This window comes from Glycine max, chromosome 11 (genome assembly GCF_000004515.6).
Source record: "Glycine max cultivar Williams 82 chromosome 11, Glycine_max_v4.0, whole genome shotgun sequence".
NCBI lineage: Eukaryota > Viridiplantae > Streptophyta > Magnoliopsida > Fabales > Fabaceae > Glycine > Glycine max.
In genome coordinates this window covers 18,286,196-18,305,281 of record NC_038247.2, presented here as the reverse complement: position 1 = coordinate 18,305,281, position 19,086 = coordinate 18,286,196, and the positions used below count along the sequence as shown (strand labels likewise).

Sequence of the window (19,086 nt, the reverse complement as noted above, 5' to 3'; positions counted from 1 at the left end):
ATAGAGATATATTAGGTCAGTTTTTATATTTACGATATGTTTCTACACTCTTTCTGTTCCTCCCAAATTTGTTCTCCCTTCTTTCTCTCCTAAAGCCATCTTTTTTTTCTTGTAGACACTCAAACTTGTCTTAGTAAAACTACAACCCCTAACTCGTTAACCGTTGGATCATTTTGAAATTTGGATACTACTATCATAACTTAGTTTTGCATATTCTTATCATTGGGATTTGTGAAATAATGTCTCTGTAGAGAGATATGCCCCTCACGCATAAACAGTGAAAGTGGGGCTCCAATCCTTTCTCTTTCTCTCTAGCACTTGGAAACCTTAGCAGAGAAACCAGAGGAAAAACTTGAGGAATCTTAGGGAACCGTTAGAGATGTCGCTATCACAGCCAGACTACACACGAGAACCCACTTAGAGGTAAGTGATGAGTTTATCGCAATTGGGATTAGAATGAACATATGTAGGAATCCTTAGAGCATCAAATTGAGGTTTATTTTGGGATGTTTACTTATTATAATTCTACCTTTATGATTATAATCATGAGATTGTTATGTTTGAAGGACCAATTGATGCCCTAATGCAAATTGGTGTCTAAAATTGAGTGGTCTTGGAGTTTTCGTGTTTTTGAACCTATGATTTTGATATGAGTATGTGAAATTGTGTTGAGGGGTTTTACTCCCCATGTTGTGAGAAGAATTTATGTATAATTCGTTTGTGTTTTTGACTAGATTTACTAGATTAGCGTGAAAATTAAATTGTTAGAAACATTCTTTCACTTCTTTGTGATGTTTTGATCTCATAAGCTTATTATGTGTTGATGATTATAACACACACAAATTAGGAATTGATCTCATAAGCTTATTATGTGTTCGATTTAATATATACAAGTTTTGTGTCATGTAGATGATAACTGCTAAATATGAGTTATTTTTATAATAAAAATATATTGAAAATATCTTTGAAAATATTTATTTAGCAGTTATTTTTGTATTAAATAATAAGAATTGATATTTTTTTATTTACGGCTTGCAGATATGGAAAGGAGAGATTAGAAGAGAAAAAGATCAAGAAAATATCTAAAATATCAGGAAGTCTCAGAAGATATGATTAAAAGCAAAACAAATTCGAAAGATATAAAAAATATCAAAAAAGAAGATTTCTAGCATTTGGCCCAGGTCCACTACAACAACTATATAAAAAGGGAGTCAAGCCAAGCAGAAAAACACACCACAGAACCCCTTCTCGTAGGGGTTTCATTTACTCCCTTTCTTTCACCCTTCTTATCCCATTAGTTCTTATACCCCATCCATTGTAAAGCCCTTAATGGCCATGAGTGGCTAAACCCCTAGTTAGGGCCTGACAGGCCTAAAAGCCAAACGATGTATGATGTACTCACTATTTATCTATTTATCAATGCAAAGGTGTTTTCTATTCTATTATCTTTTTTGCTTTTATCTTGTATTATTCATCTTTATATTCTATTAGGGGTTAGACACTCGGGAGAGGGTAACTTCTAAACAAGATTTAAAGAAGGTATGCATGCATTGGTTTTAGGGGTTAGACGCTTAGAAGAGGGTAACTTCTAATAGAACAGAAAGAAAGGATTTCGTAGGAAAGTCATTGCTAGACATACAATGATTATTTTATGTCCATGCATTCTTGCAAACATATAGAATTCATACTTCATGCATTTTATTTGTTGAGTCTTTGCAAAGGAAGTTGGAAGATAGATAAATAAAATAGGTTTGTCATCCTGAAAAATCATGGGCAAGTGATTAAACAAATGTGGGTAGAATAGAATCACCTAAATTGATAAAGAAAAATCATAAACTTATACATCCTAGGTAAACAAGGTAGGCCAGGTCCCAACATTATCATGTTCTGATTTTCTTTCTTTTATCTTTTATTTTTCTTATCTTTATCTTAATCTTTTATTTTTCTTATCTTTTACTTTTATTTTCTTATTTTCTTTATCTTCTATCTTTATTATCTTTTAATTTAAATCTTTTATTTTCATCTTTAAATCTTTATCTTATCTACTATATTTTTTTAATCTTTATTTTAAATTCTTTATCTATTGCTTTTAAACTGGGCTTATATTAATCTAAGTACAAACAGTCCCTCCTTGTGGATTTGACACTCGGACTTCCGAGTACTTTACTACTTGTGACAAATTTGGTACACTTGCCAACGAGTTAATAGTAGATATTAATACTGTGTGGTTTTTGTATGATTCATGAGTTGTGATAACATGCTGTGTTGGGATTATAATATTGTGATTCAGATTGAGTGTGTATGTGATAAAATGAGTATATGTTGAATTGTAAGATACATATGTATTAAGATTTTGTACGCATTGAGTTGTGAGCTATGAACTGTACAATCACACAATTGTAAGACTGACTCTTTAAGTGCGATGAATTAATGCGCGATGAGTATTGTGATGAGATCCACTGTGGGAAACTGACGAGTTGAATCAGTTTGAGGCGCGATAAGTTAAAATGATTTTGAAAACAATTGAGTAGTTGTGTGAATTGCATAGTTCAAACTTCAATGGTACATATATGATTTTAAACGCCTGTTTTAATGAGATGATTAGTCATATGAACATAACATATTAATATTATTACTGTGTGATATGTATATGATGCATGAGGCATGATAACGTGATGTCTTGAGATTATGAAAGTGTGATTGACTGTGTGTATGTGTCAAGTTGAGTATGTGTTAAATTGTGATATCACACATGTATTGAGATATTGTGTGCATTCAGTTATGAGCTATGAACCATACAATCACACGACTATAAGCCCTTTAAGGGTGACGAGTTAATGCGCAATGAGTATTGTGACCACTGTGGGAACCCGACGAGTTGAATCACTTTAAGCTTGTGCCGATCTCTCATGATTGAAGCATTCTCGCAAAATAGCGTAACCCTAACTGGTCTAACTATGATTTTACCTAGTGAGAGTGACATGACTTACAATTGTGTGGTATGTCTTATCATGTACTCCTATGCGTTCGACAATGTCTTTCACTGACATGGTATCACATTGCATATATGATTTAGTCTTAGTGAATCTGTTGGATAACGCATGTGTAATGATCATTGTGACTTGTTATGTGATGGTGTATAATGAATTGTTTTAGTGTGAGATGCAGTATTGTATTTGAGATGTGTTGTCTTGAATATGTGATTAATCATGAAGACATGAAATGTGATTTGTGATTAAATTCTAGGACAAGTGATGTTACATGTTGAGTGTTAAAATGATGCGAACTATACCAAAGTTGAGCCTTGTTATACCTATATTGTTGTTATAATTATATTATTGTTATATTTATATCATATTTGTATGCTTTCATTTATCTCTTTAATCGTATCATAAGTTATTTTCTGAGTTCTATCCCAAATATTTACAAGTGCTTTATATTCCAATTAATTTGTAAATAAAGTTCTTCCTAAAATCCTTATTCCTTGTATCATCAACACACTAGTATTCTTCTATCGTGCCTCTAACAAGGACACTGTAGCTTCATTTTGTGAACATGCTCCAACACTTCTCGAAGAAGATTCTAGCTGAATTGGATACTGAATTGTTCCTGTGTAGAACCCAGGTTGGCTTGGATCAGGCAACAACTTTTCACCATTCAACATTAAAACCACAGATGACATGTTGGGTCTATTTTCAGGTGTTTGTTGCACACATAGCAGACCCACATGAATACATCTCAGTATTTCATGTGGAGAGACTGGATCATCTAATAGGTCATCTATTAGCTCAAGTGGCTTTTCTTCAATCCACAGTCTCCATGCCTGAAATGTCATGAAAGCCAACAAATGAAAGTCAATGCCTACTCAATTTTTTTTGAAGTTTTCATTGCTAACATAAGTTCAAGAGTTTTGAAAGACAACTTAATAAAAGTTCATCATATTTGAATTTTTCAAATATAGTCACTTGTTAGAGGTTGAAGAACTATTTTAAAGTCAATTTCATGCTAAAGGAGTGGCCAAAAGTCAAGGCTTTGAACATAAATGAGTTTACTTTCAATTGTTTGACTTTTTTTAGTTATATGAATCAAGTATAAATATATTTTTATTCTAAATTTCTAACCTGTTCATTGCTATCTATTCAGATTAGAGCATCCAAGATGTTTTATTAGTATACAACCTAAACAGGTAGTATTGGATGATTGCAGCTAGAAATATATAATACATCAAGATAAATAAATAAATAGACTTTAAAAACTTACATGACTAAGAAGATTAAGATGATGCTCAGAGTCTTGGAAATTCCGATTCTTTCTCCCACTTATTATCTCCAGCACAATTACACCAAAGCTAAATACATCAGATTTGATTGAAAAACGTCCATGAAGTGCATATTCAGGAGGCATATAACCACTGCAGCATAACCATGAAATAACAATTTGGATGTCAAATGGGGTTGCAACATAGTAAAACTACTTAATTGACTCATTAAGTACTCAGTACTTACTATGTTCCCATCACTCTATTTGTATTAGCCTCAGCTTGATCTCCTCCAAATGTTCTAGCCAAACCAAAATCTGATATCTTTGGATTCATATCATTATCTAGAAGAATGTTGCTAACTTTGAGATCTCTGTGGATGATTCTTAATCTAGAGTCTTGATGAAGATAGAGTAGCCCTCGAGCAATACCATCGATGATTTGAAGGCGCTTTGTCAGATCTAGTTGTTTACTTTGTGTTGAATCTGACAAATTTCAATTAACTACATACAGTTAAAACTCTATAAATTAATAATGTCAGGACCCAAAAAATTTATTAATTTAGAGAATTATTAATTTATTGATAAATTAATAATTATTAATTTAAAGAGTTTTTAAGTAATTATACTGCACATACCAAACAAAAAGGTAAATTAGTCTATGCCTCTTAGAATTATGTTGCAGCAAACCTTGGGATTCAACGTAAATTAGTAACTACTGTGTTCATATGGATTGGAAATCAATAATGACTTTTGAAGTACAGTAAATGTAAACAAGAGGAACAAATGTGTTCAATGTATTCTTAAGCAAGTTTGACATATATTGAATGCAATAAGAAAAGTTAGAGATGAGCTCCAAATAGACTTGAACTTTAAAGGAAAACAGACAACTATTAAATCATATTTCAATAGAGTGTAATATATTTTTTTCAGTTTCTATAAATTATTAATTTATGATTTTCTTGAGATCGAAAATTATAAAGGGATCTCACGAAAAATTATTATCTTATTATTTTATTGAGTTTTTTAATTTTTTACATTGGCTCAAGTCGGGACCGGATAAATTTATTTTAGAGAGTTTATTAATTTACCGAGTATTAATTTAAAGAGTTTCTACTATAACAGCAAAAGCAAAATGAAAAGCCAAAATTTGCATAGTGTGAAATTTCAAACCAAAAATGAAGTAATCCAAGCTTCTGTTGGACATGTATTCATAGATCAAGAGCCTTTCTTTTTGGTGAATAGAACATCCAAGAAGTTTTACAAGATTGCGGTGCTGAAGTTTTGCCATCAACATGACTTCATTTTTGAACTGCTCTGCTCCTTGCTCAGAAGTTTTTGCAAGCCTCTTGACTGCAATCTCTTGTCCATCTTTCAATAAACCCTGACAATAATTTTGAAATTTTGGTGAAGATGATTTATCCTACTAACCGAAGCTTATTTGATGTAAAATTTAACTACCTTGTATACTGGTCCAAAGCCACCTTCTCCTAACTTTTTACTGGGTGAAAATTGATCTGTAGCATTAGAGATGGTTGAAAAATCAAATATTGTTGATAACTCCACATCTTCCTTCTCCCTTTTGTATTTCCAGTGAAATATTTTTAGCATCTCTGAAATAAAGGTAGGAGATACCAATTTGGTATCATTCACAATTTAATATAAGGAAGAATATGAATGAGACTTAAGAATTGAAAACTTCTCTTCATTCTCATAGTTAATTTACATTCTAATTTTTGAGTATATCATTAAGTGTCAAATTCTACTTTTTCATAAACTCACCTCTCTTTGCGAGCTTCTTTCTCTTCATATATGTGAATGTGACCGATCCAAGTACCATGATGAATGCAACAATGCCTACTACTATCCCTACAAGCTTCTTGTTATCAAAGCTCTGGTCATTCCCTCTATGATCTGTGAGGAATAACAAAGCATTCTACATCAACAAACAAGCTGCATGAAGATTGCAGTTTAGGATAAAAAGAAAAAAGAACGCAAATAAAGGGCAAATAAAAAAAAAATCTCAGATCACATACTGTGACAAAATGATTGACTACCTAGCATTGGTGTATAAACTATTTTCTATGTCACAATTCCAGCAACAAGAACCACCTAATTATTATTCTTGTTACCACAAAACATTCCTTCTCTTTTCTTGTTCTGCTTTCTTCAACAAGTAAATGAATTTCTTTCAGAAATTGTACACACCAAAAGCTGCCTTCAAGGTTCACCATCATAGAATGTGGATTTTCATTGTACAAACTCAACTAAACGCATTTTATACATTTCTTTCTGTCATGTTTGACTGAAATCTAAAAGATGACAATATGGGAAATGAAAAAAATACCTAACTCTGAAGCTGCAAGCCGTATGTAAATATCTTGTCCTTGGTCTGTGTGTCTTGTCAAATCCACAATGTTATCAAACCAAAGCAAACACCCTCTCCCATCAACATCTACATTTGCATATGCTGTACAAGAGCAGTTTTTCAAACACAATTTCTCACATTTCTCAAGGTTCAAACTCTTGTCATACCAAGAAGAAGAAGTATCTGGCAATTTCATTCCTGCGTACTTTTGAAACACATCACCTTCACAACTCAAGTTTATTCTTCTAACACACCCACCAGACCAATCTAATGCACTCCATTTCTCATAAAACTTGGGTACAAAACCTTCCAAGCATGTACATGTTTTTGGAGAGTTAGTAACATTACACAAAGAATTCACATCACAAAAGGCATAGTATTCACACTGATCCATGGGACGAGTTGATAAAATCTCCCAATTCCCAGTCCGTTCGGACCATAACAAACGTTGCACAAAGCCTGATGGATTGATCACTAACATAGTAACAGTTCCAGCCTTCAGGGTTTCATATTGGTAAGTGACTTCCTTGTCATTAATCGCTAGCGAAAAAGTTACAAGGCTAAGCATTCTTCGCCAAGAAACTCCACTGAAAACAAAGCCAGTCCATGACCCTGCTCTGCTAAATAAAATTTCTCCCTTTGTAGTAACCAGTTGAGGAAATCCATGAGCATCTATGTGATATGAAAACTCACCAGAACCGGGATCTTCTGCGTTTTTCCAAGATGTGAGAGACCTATAAGGACCAGAAACTAAGTTTGTCCTAAGTTTCATTCCTGCAAGAAAAGTGTTACCAGGGTAATCAAAACTTTCCCACAAAAAATTCTCTTTTTTGCTGTTTCCATCTTTCACAACAAGATTTCCCGAGTCTAGAAGCTGCATAATTGGTTTCTCAGCAATTCTTGATGAATTGGAGAACCACACAGTAGTACTCCTTGAGCCATCAAGAATAACAGGATCTCCTTGATGTGTTAGTGTGAGAAATGCTGTTGAGTCTTTAACTGGGGCATCTTTGTTGGCAACCCACACAATAGTCTTTGGTGATATGTTCTTGTACCATATACCAAAGTATTGGCCTTGTGAATTTCCAAAGTTGAAGAATCCTGCTTCAAAAGTTCCAGCAGAAGAAACTAGGGTCCTATTGCCTTGGATTGACTCATTTGGAGTAATTATAGCGAGGGTGCCTTGTATTAATAACGTGGAAATGAAGAAGCAGAAGAAGAAAAATCGGACCATTATTAACATTCGTGTTTATGATTGTTTTGCCATGGTTACAACAGGCCTCCAAAGTTCATTTAATCAAAATTCATTTGAATGAAAAGGGTGAGTCCAAGCTCGTGGCATGACCTTGCTGTGTACAATTGAAAAGTCTTCAAACTAACATTGAGGCTGCATTTTTGGACCGACATCCCAATAACAAGACAACAAATTCTCTCATGTTGAATTTTTACGCGTCTATTACATATGAAAAATTTGCATGTATCTTTAGGTTATGTTGAACAAAATTAACTGAAAAATTAGTTAAAAATTGAAAAGTTAGCAAATAACTAAAAATTAATGGTTGAAGTAGTTAAAAAATATAAAATGAAATAAAAATAATAAAATTATGATTTATTTTAAAAAGATAACAATAAAAATGAATAAATATATTAAAGATAAAAGTAAAAGAAAATATAAAAAATTAAAAATTAGTGTTTTAAAAACGTTATTTCAAGTAACGTTTTAAAAAATTAAAGAAATTATTAAAAAATTTATTTACCGAATATTCAAATAAATTTTTAAGCTAATAAAAAAATTAAAAACTAACTAAAATTTCTTGTTAGACATAATTAAAAACTAGCTAACCCTAGAAATTTTTTAACTCGATCCTATTTATTCAGTTTCTAAGAAGAGAGAAATGAACACAATATTTTTACATGAAGCAGTGGTGTGAAAATTCAAATGAGAGAATTCATTTTCGGGATAAGAAAGGGTAAGTGCAAGTTGTAACATGAATGAAAAGAGGGACCGGAACAAGGAAGTTAACAATGTCTTAGCACGCCCTTTGGGCCAATGTACTTGATGAGATATGTAACTACTCTTTGTTTTTGTTTTTTTTTTTTTTTTTTTTGTGAATGATGAGATATGTAATTACTACTACAGCTGACAGGTTGTCTTGATATGGACGTATGGAACCATAGTCTTGACTTTCATATAAGCTCCCATTGAAATGCAATTACTTTTTTCATGGGACTTATAAAGTTATTTTTTTAATTTTTTTTGTCCTCGTCATTTTAGTCCTTATATTATAGTTTTTTTTTGTTTTAGATTATAATATGTAAATAATTTACTATTAGTCTCTATCAAATGTTTAAAAAATCCAATTTAAATGAATAAAATATTATACGAACAAAAAAGAATAATATATTACGAGGACCAAATATTTATGAGGACCATTTAAATTTTTTTTATAAGGACCAAAACCCAAACAACAATAATAATTATGGAAACCAAATATATATTTAAGCATATATTAATAAACAAATAATGTCAATTTAGTTAATATATATTAAGTTAAGGATTTAGTATTTGTTTTTCCTAAACTTTTTAGTATTTATGTTTTTTATCCTTAAACTTTTTGTTGACCGCGTCTAAACTTATTTTTTTGTTCACACCTTTACTTATTTTCGGTCTATACCTTTAATCCTTATTATCTATTTTCATCATTAATTCCTAATCTGACCATATACACACGCCTTTAATTAGGTGATGTCATATTGTCTAAAGAGTGACATGATATTTACATCACACAAACATTTAATTTATTTTTAAAAAAAATTATTTTATTTAAATTTTTTTTATTCTAGCAAATAAGTTTAAACAAACCGATTCAGAGGAAATATAATCCTACCATGTTAAAAACTCAAAGGCCGAAGCATTAAATTTTACAGTAGGAACAAATTTATTAATTTATGAAAATTGGAGACTAAATATGTTGATTTTTTTTTATCTGGAAATATGTTTCAAATAAATAGAGGCGTCTATATCACGTGAAATTTCAAGAAACTATGAACATACAATGTAATTTGCCCAAAAATAAATATGTAATTTCAAAGAGGCTTAGTTATATTTTAGTCCCTTCAATTAAGGGATATGTCTTTTTTAATATTCTAAATAAAAAATTAATTTTTTTAGTCCTCCAAATTTAAAACATTTTTTTTATTCGTTCCTAACTATTTTTTTTTTTTTTTGCCGTTTTGATGCCCGGTTTTTATGGAGGTTTTTTACCACAAGATGAACCAAAAACAAACATTATGTAAATTTAAGGAAAAAAAATGTAGATCTAAATTTAGGGAACTAAAAAAGATAAACCCTCAAATTTAAGAGATTAAAAATATATTTATGCCTATTAAAAGACAAATTTCATGCATTAAATTACTCAAAAAAATAATTTAAAATCGCTTTATGTTCCAGAAAGACATATTAATCCAAATTTAAGATATAAAAGACAAAATGAAAGATAAAAGATAAAAATAAATTTAAATTTAAATTTAAAAATAAGGAACTACAAATATAATCTAACCCAAGTGTTTTTTGCTCTGTGTGTCTATGCCTAGCCTTCTATGGATAGTTCAGATGCATCTAACAATTGAGATTAAAAGTTACTTTCAATTTTGTTGTCCTAAGTTATTTTACACAATAAAAAATAAGTAAAAGAGAATAATAATTATATAAACTTAATCTTTATCATCTACTTCAAAAATACAAAAATCTTTATCATCATTAATTCATTTTTAGTTTTGATTGTTCATTATTAATATAATAAGAAATATAAATAAAATAAAATAATATTCTATAAAAAAGATAGAATAAAATAATTAATATTATATTAAAAAGTTAAAATAATAATTATTTATCTTCTTACATAACAATTATTAGGAGATTCGGATGTAACAAAGATAAAGTTTAACCGAAGCATCTTTTGTTATGCATCTAAACTTTGATCCAGCAGGATCAAATTGGATTGATCTGGATCGATGTATTTTTAGTCCGATATCTTAACAGGACTGGCTAGGCCATTGGTTTTGGATTGAACCGTTCCATCGATCAGATATTCACAATTATGATCAAAAGAGCTTTGTTATGCCTTCATTCTTCCCGTGGTCTGAGCTGCCATAGGCTTGGCTCTGCCTCGAGCATCGAACCTGAAATCATTCTTCATTTGATTGTGATTGGGATAGTATATGGAATAGAACTGTCAGAGTTGGATGAAGGATGAAAGTACCAAAGGTGTTGGGATTCTTGTTTAGAGTTTATCAACTTATCAATTGGTGCCTCAAACTTGATTCGAATAGAATGCTTGAAGCAGTTGTTTGCAAGGCTATACCTCCAACTAAGCATCCAAGGTTTCAACTATGCATCTATTAATTCCCTATAGCATGATTGGTTACACTATTTTTCAATCATCTCTTGTACTGTATTTAAAGCTGTTATTTTGGTCTTAGGCTCTCGGGCCAACCCACTTGGCCTTGCATAATGGTCCTATGAGACCTTAGCTCCATACAATTCATATTAATATGGAGCTAGGGTCACCATTAACCCATAAATCATGTTATTTTAGAAAGTAATTTGATTTTACTGTTCAAAAAATATGATTTTAAATTAGTCGGCCAAGCTTCAATCGACCTTAACTAGGATTATTAAACCTTAAATGCTTAGTTGGAGCTATTTGTCTTGCATATTTTTGTACTCTTACAAGTACTTACTGTTGGAAGTGCACGTTCACCTCCACGTTCTTTTAATTAATTAATTTTATTATTTTTGAAAAAATTAGTTATTTTGAATCTGGTCCATTTTCCATCCACATTCATCCCATATCTTTGCAAAATATATTTGCAACCACCTTCAGTAACAAATCACGTACCCATCATCTCACGTACTGATAACTTCTTATCTCACGTCTGATAACTTCCTATCTCACGTTCTGATAACAAGTTGAGAGAGCTCTGTGATGGACAGACTCTATAAATAGGATGGGGTGCTCTCAGTTTTGTATCACCAAACCCACTTCTCTATTCAGGAAAAATTACACCATCTATTCAGAGTGAGTAAGGGTCTGGAAGAACAAAACTGTCTTTCAGGTTCGTGTGTGCGCCGCTCCCCGTTCAATTTGCAATGGCTGGAGGTACGCTCGTAATTCTTTTAATTTCCGCTGTTTGGTCTAAATGTGCTATTTAAATTTATTTGCATGTTTAGATCAGTGTATGTATATTTTTTACATTTGGTATCAAAGCCACTATGTACCTCTGTCTTGCTTATTGGGTCGTTCCTATGCGGAGTTTATTTTCTGAGTATATGGGTGGTATGTTTTAAGCCTCCTTAATTCAAAATAACATCAAAATTAGGAATGGTGTGAGTTTTCTAATTTTTCTATGATTTAAAACGTATTTTTGGGTGTCTAAAATGCATATAATGATATGGGTTTTTCGAAATTGAGGTAATAATATTTTTTTTTTTTACCACTGCTGGAGGTTGAAGACAAAGTCTTGTGGGTTTTGTTTATTGTGTTGGAATTGTTAATATACATTTTAAATTAATAATATTAAACAAAGCACGACTTTGTCTAGTGGTAGATGCGATGTGTATTACCTCATTGTTCTGGGTTCGAATCTCGTTGCTGCCTTTTGTTGTTTGTTTTCGTTTTAATTAATTAAAAGGAAGTATAAATGAAACGAAAACGCCTTAGGCTGGTTTTGAACCCTCACCCTACAAGCATGAAAGGACTCCCTTTGCCGCTAAGCTACTACAATTTAAATGTTTATTAATTGCAGTTCATGTGTATTTATAACTTCTGAAGGATAAATCATTTATGCACAAACTGTTTAAAAATTGTTTGTCTCTTAAGTTATGTTGAACATGCAATATTATGTTAAATACTGGTATGCATTGGATTTAATCCTTTAAAGTTTATTACATGTTTAATGAATATACGTGCAATGTTATTTTGAATTGGTATACATGTAATTTTTATGATTCAATATTGAGCACATTTGCATTATTAAGTATGTTTATGCAAGGATTATTTTTGAATGTTAAGTGATTAATATAATTTTATTAAATTAGAGAATAGCCACAGCATCTTTAATTGAGTAAAATTATATACTAAATTTATAATCACATTAGAAATATTAATTGTGATTAATCATATGTAATATGATGAAATCTACCCACAGGAATTTTGTTATATTTGTATGGTTAATTAGGATAAAATATTAAATTATATTTCTTAATTTACCCACAGGAATTAAGGAAAAGAACATGATTTAATAGTTTTATCATAAAGTTGCATGATGGATCTAATTGAGTAGGACTTTAGCCCACAGGCAAGTTTTGTGTCACTAGATTCATATATTGAGACATGATTTGCATTAGCAAAAGATGGCATTTGTTTAGTCTCAAATTTTCTTAATGAGCATGTGTGTTTGTTTGCAGTTTCACAATCTATGAATATTTCTTGTGACCTTCCCATTTTGAAAGGTGATAATTATAAGGTTTGGAAGGAAAGAGTTCTCCTTCATTTGGGCTGGATGGATATTGACTATGCTATAAGGAAGGATGAGCCACCGGCTATTACTGAAACTAGCGAACCTGATGTTGTTGATCTTTATGAAAAGTGGGAGAGATCTAATCGTCTCTCCGTTATGTTCATAAAAACCAACATATCCGCTAGTATCCGGGGTTCAGTTGACCAGCATGATAAGGTCAGAGATTTGTTGAAAGCCATTGATGAACAGTTTACGACCTCTGAGAAGTCACTTGCTAGCACACTCATTATGCAATTCTCTTCCATTAAGCTTACTGGAACGAGGGGTGTGCGTGAACATATCATGCGTTTAAGGGACATAGTGGCTCAGTTGAAAACCTTGAAAGTTACCATGTCTGAATCCTTCCTGGTACATTTCATTTTGTGCACCCTACCTCAACAGTATACACCCTTCAAAATCTCCTACAACACACATAAGGATAAATGGTCTATTAATGAATTGATGACCATGTGTGTTCAAGAAGAGGAGAGATTGATAATGGAAGAGGGTGAGAAGGTAAATTTGACTACTTCTAATTCTGGAAAGGATAGGAAGAAGTCTGTAGGCACCAATAAAGGAAAGATTCCGACTCAACCAACAATTAAAAAGGAGTCAAAGTGTTTCTTCTGTAAAAAGAAAGGACACATGAAGAAGGACTGCCCCAAATTTAAAAGTTGGTTTGAGAAGAAAGGTACACCATTTGCCTTTGTTTGTTATGAATCTAATATGATTAATGTGAATCATAATACATGGTGGATTGACTCTGGTTCTACAATCCATGTTTCTAATACCTTGCAGGGTATGGAAAGCCTAAGGAAGCCAGTGGGAAGTGAGCAGTGCATCTACTCAGGGAGTAGGATGAGCTCGCATGTAGAGGCCATTGGAACGTGCGTCTTAGTCTTAAGTAATGGCTTTAAATTACATTTGGAGAAAGTTTTTTATGTTCCTAGTTTCTGTAAAAACTTAATTTCTGTTTCTAAACTTGCACCTTTGGGATTTTATTTTAATTTTACAGACTTTGGTTTTAATTTACTAAATAAATCTGAAATTATTGGTTGTGGTCAATTGGTTGATGGTCTTTATTCGATTGAATTGCAAAATGACGCTACTTCTATGCACGTTTCTGTTAGGTTAAAACGATGTATTGTGAATGAAGAATCCTCTATGTTGTGGCACCGGAGATTAGGACATATCTCTATTGAAAGAATCAAGCGATTAGTAAATGAAGGAGTACTTAGTACTTTGGATTTCGCTGATTTTGAGACTTGTGTAGATTGCATTAAGGGTAAGCAAACTAACAAGTCTAAAAAGGTGCAAAGAGGAGTTCTAATTTATTAGAAATCATACATACAGACATATGTTGTCCAGACATGGATGCAAATAGTCCGAAATACTTCATAACCTTTATAGATGATTATTCACGATATATGTATCTCTACTTACTTCATTCTAAGAATGAAGCTTTAGATGCCTTTAAAGTTTTTAAGGCTGAAGTTGAGAAACAATGTGGAAAACAAATTAAGATCGTGAGATCAGATAGAGGTGGGGAGTACTATGGTAGATACACAGAGGATGGACAAGCACCAGGTTCATTTGCAAAATTTCTTCAAGAACATGGGATTGTTGCCCAATACACTATGCCTGGTTCTCCGGATCAGAATGGTGTGGCAGAACGAAGAAATCGAACCTTATTAGACATGGTGAGAAGCATGAGGAGTAATGTAAAGCTTCCTCAATTCTTGTGGATTGATGCTCTTAAGACGGCTGCGTATATATTAAACCGAGTTCCAACCAAGGTTGTCTCAAAAACACCTTTTGAGCTATTCAAGGGTTGGAAACCAAGTTTACGACATATACGCGTTTAGGGATGCCCGTCTGAAGTAAGAATTTATAATCCACAAGAGAAGAAACTAGACCATAAGACTATTACTGGGTATTTCATTGGATATGCTGAAAGGTCTAAAGGGTATAGGTTCTATTGTCCATCCCACAACACTAGGATTGTGGAATCAAGGAATGCAAAGTTTCTTGAAAATGACTTGATCAGTGGGAGTGATCAATTTCAGAACATTTCTTCTGAAAGGGATCACTATGAAGTTGAACCTTATGGGACAAGTAATAGGTTGGTAGTCATTCCCACCCCTCAAGTTAAAATGGGTGTTAGACAACCAGTGATTGAAGTTCCACAAGCTGTTGAAAGTGATCATGTAGATCGAGTTGTTTGTGAGGAACAACATGATGATATTGAACAAACTGGTGAAGAACCAGTTGAACAAGTTCCTCAGCAAGATGACCAAACAACATTAAGAAGATCTACTAGAATAAAAAGGACAGCAATTCCTAGTGATTATGTAGTGTACCTACAAGAATCAGACTACAACATTGGAGCCGAAAATGATCCTGAGACGTTTTCACAAGCCATGAGTTCTAAGGAATCAAATTTGTGGTATAATGCTATGAGGGATGAGATGGATTCTATGGCATCTAACCAAGTTTGGGATCTCGTTGAGTTGCCTGTTGGTGTAAAAGCCATCGGATGTAGATGGGTCTTCAAAACAAAGAAAGACTCAGAAGGCAACATTGAGAGACATAAGGCAAGACTTGTTGCTAAATGATTCACTCAAGGAGAAGGAATCGATTACAGAGAGACATTTTCCCCTGTATCTAAAAAAGACTCTCTTCGAGTAATTCTGGCATTAGTAGCTCATTTTGATCTTGAGCTGCATCAAATGGATGTGAAAACGGCGTTCCTGAATGGTGATCTAGAAGAAGAGGTTTACATGAAACAACCTGAGGGATTCTTATCTAGTGTTGGTGAGCACTTAGTCTGCAAGCTTAATAAGTCCATTTATGGATTGAAACAAGATTCTCGCCAATGGTATTTAAAATTTCATGAGGTCATTTCTTCATTTAGCTTTGAAGAGAATGTCATGGATCACTGTATATACCAGAAGGTCAGTGGGAGTAAGATTTGTTTCCTTGTATTATACGTAGATGACATTCTGCTTGCGACTAATGATAAGGGTATGCTATATGAGGTGAAACAATTTCTCTCAAAGAACTTTGATATGAAGGATATGGGAGAGGCATCTTATGTCATAGGCATAAAGATCCATAGAGAAAGATCTCAAGGCATTTTAGGCTTGTCTCAAGAAACCTATATCAACAAAGTTTTAGAGAGATTTAATATGAAAGATTGTTCACCAAGTGTAGCTCCCATTGTGAAGGGTGACAAACTTGCTTTGAGTCAATGCCCCAAAAATGATTTTGAGCGGGAACACATGAAAAATATTCCATATGCTTCAGCAGTTGGAAGCCTTATGTATGTTCAGGTTTACACTAGACCTGATATTGCATTCACTGTTGGAGTTTTGGGAAGATATCAAAGTAATCCAGGTATTGACCACTGGAAAGCTGCAAAGAAAGTGATGAGATATCTTTAAGGAACAAAAGATTACATGCTCATGTACAGACAAACTGATTGTCTAGAAGTGATTGGCTACTCCGACTCAGACTTTGCTGGTTGCGTTGATTCACGAAGATCAACATCTGGTTATATTTTTATGTTAGTCAGTGGAGCTGTATCTTGGAGAAGTGCCAAACAAACCTTGACTACTACTTCCACTATGGAGGCTGAGTTCGTTTCTTGTTTTGAGGCTACCTCGCATGGTGTATGGTTGAAGAGTTTCATATCTGGCCTTAGAGTTGTGGACTCTATTTCTAGGCCATTAAAGTTGTATTGTGACAACTTTGCTGCAGTGTTTATGGCTAAAAACAACAAAAGTGGAAGTCGAAGTAAGCACATCGACATCAAGTACTTAGCCATAAGAGAACATGTTAAAGAAAAGAAAGTGGTCATTGAACACGTTAACACTGAGTTAATGATTGCTGATCCTTTAACTAAAGGCATGCCACCAAAGAATTTTAAGGATCATGTAGTACGAATGGGACTTGGTTCCATGATGTAATTTCATTGTACGTACATTTGTTATTTTCAATGAAACTCTTATTCAGTTAGATATTTTCTCATATCGTTTTGTGCACATATTTATTTATTTCGAGAAAAATCATTTGGTTTAGATATAGAATAAACATATGGTTTATTCATTAAGTTGAGAGCTAGTGTTGAGAGACTCGATATATTGTGGTACATGGAAGATACTACTCATCATCAGAGGACCTATCGCCATGACTCATATATTATGTTTCTTGTTACGGTTGATGTTGGGTTAAATGGACCAAGTGGGAGAATGTTGGAAGTGCACGTTCACCTCCACGTTCTTTTAATTAATTAATTTTATTATTTTTGAAAAAATTAGTTATTTTGAATCTGGTCCATTTTCCATCCACATTCATCTCATATCTTTGCAAAATATATTTGCAACCACCTTCAGTAACAAATCACGTACCCATCATCTCACGTACTGATAACTTCTTATCTCACGTCTGATAACTTCCTATCTCACGTTCTGATAACAAGTTGAGAGAGCTCTGTGATGGACAGACTCTATAAATAGGATGGGGTGCTCTCAGTTTTGTATCACCAAACCCACTTCTCTATTCAGGAAAAATTACACCATCTATTCAGAGTGAGTAAGGGTCTGGAAGAACAAAACTGTCTTTCAGGTTCGTGTGTGCGTCGCTTCCCGTTCAATTTGCAATGACTGGAGGTACGCTCGTAATTATTTTAATTTCCGCTGTTTGATCTAAATATGCTATTTAAATTTATTTGCATGTTTAGATCAGTGTATGTATATTTTTTACACTTACAACTTACAAATGCAATTCTTCCTTCAAATGAAATCAAAGCTTTGTAGCCTATTTAAACTCTCTCCGTTTCTAGTGCTCAAGGTCTATGAGGAAATTTCTGTTCATACAAGAAAAATCAGTAGCCGTGGATTAGATTGAAGAATTATCACCGACAGTCTTGGTCCCTATAATAATTATCTTATAATGACCTTAAGAGATTGGGTTTGAATCCGGTAGACAAAAAGATTGAAGAATTACCAATTAAGATGTAATGACCTGCTTTGTTTTTCAATCATTTTTTATATTTTTTTTTCTTGTAAATTATAAGTAACCTTGAGAGAATACAAATTATATTCGAGGCGAGAACATCTACAACATGGTGGAATCAATTTTTTTCAATGGAGATTTATTTGATACACAGGGTTTGATCACGATACCTTACTTAAGTTAAGGGAAATCAAACATGTATCAGTTGAAAAAATCATCCGTTAGTATATGCTTTAATATCTGACATATTGAAACTTCAAGCTGTCATAATTAGGCCAAATCGATCTCAGAGATCAAAAAGTAATTTGGTGGTTTCATTTGCCAAAAAGACCGCATCTTTTGGGATTTGCACTATGGGTTATATTATATTAGTGGTTATATTATGATGTTAACTAAATAATGGGACATATAGATGAAACAGAAAACAGATTGAAGAATTAATTGAAAAATACTTCTTTCATTTAAAATTATTTTGTTTTCATAACAATAAATGACTATTGGAGAGTTAAATGTTAAAAAATGTCACCTGGCTTGGGTAGTTTCACCCTTTTTATAATTGTTTAAGTGGCACACACAATAATTGCTAGTCCAAAAACGAATGTAACAAGTCCTGCTAGAATCCCTGCAAGCTTCTTTTGATTGAAGTTCCTCTTGTTCTTCATGTGATATGAGGATTGAAATTGATCACCAAAGGCATGTTATACGGAACAACTTCAACTTCCAAACTGATTTGTAATGGATTGTTCTATACAACTTCTCATAATTAAATGGCTATTGGCTATGGTATACTTAATGGTAAAGGCAGATTTCAACAAGACAGGAATTAATCATATCTAGTCAATTGTTGAATAGAATGTAAAAAACCAACGGAATGGAATAAAGTT

The 19,086-nt window shown here is 32.8% G+C and overlaps 2 protein-coding genes across 2 annotated transcripts; one reads left to right on the top strand and one right to left on the bottom strand.

Moving 5' to 3' along the window:
• Positions 1–3,308: 3,308 nt before the first annotated feature.
• Positions 3,309–8,069, bottom strand: LOC100803275 (G-type lectin S-receptor-like serine/threonine-protein kinase At4g27290). Its single transcript, XM_006591098.4, has 7 exons — positions 6,605–8,069; positions 6,040–6,171; positions 5,719–5,870; positions 5,431–5,641; positions 4,506–4,743; positions 4,261–4,411; positions 3,309–3,823 (listed from the first exon to the last, which is right to left on the bottom strand). The coding sequence occupies exons 1-7, from the start codon at positions 7,866–7,868 to the stop codon at positions 3,512–3,514; spliced, it is 2,460 nt and encodes an 819-aa protein (XP_006591161.1). The 5' UTR covers positions 7,869–8,069; the 3' UTR covers positions 3,309–3,511.
• A 5,467-nt stretch (positions 8,070–13,536) lies between these two features.
• Positions 13,537–14,080, top strand: LOC106795120 (uncharacterized). The gene is made up of 2 exons (XM_014763679.3): positions 13,537–13,877; positions 13,985–14,080. The coding sequence occupies exons 1-2, from the start codon at positions 13,538–13,540 to the stop codon at positions 14,017–14,019; spliced, it is 375 nt and encodes a 124-aa protein (XP_014619165.1). The 5' UTR covers position 13,537; the 3' UTR covers positions 14,020–14,080.
• Positions 14,081–19,086: the final 5,006 nt, after the last annotated feature.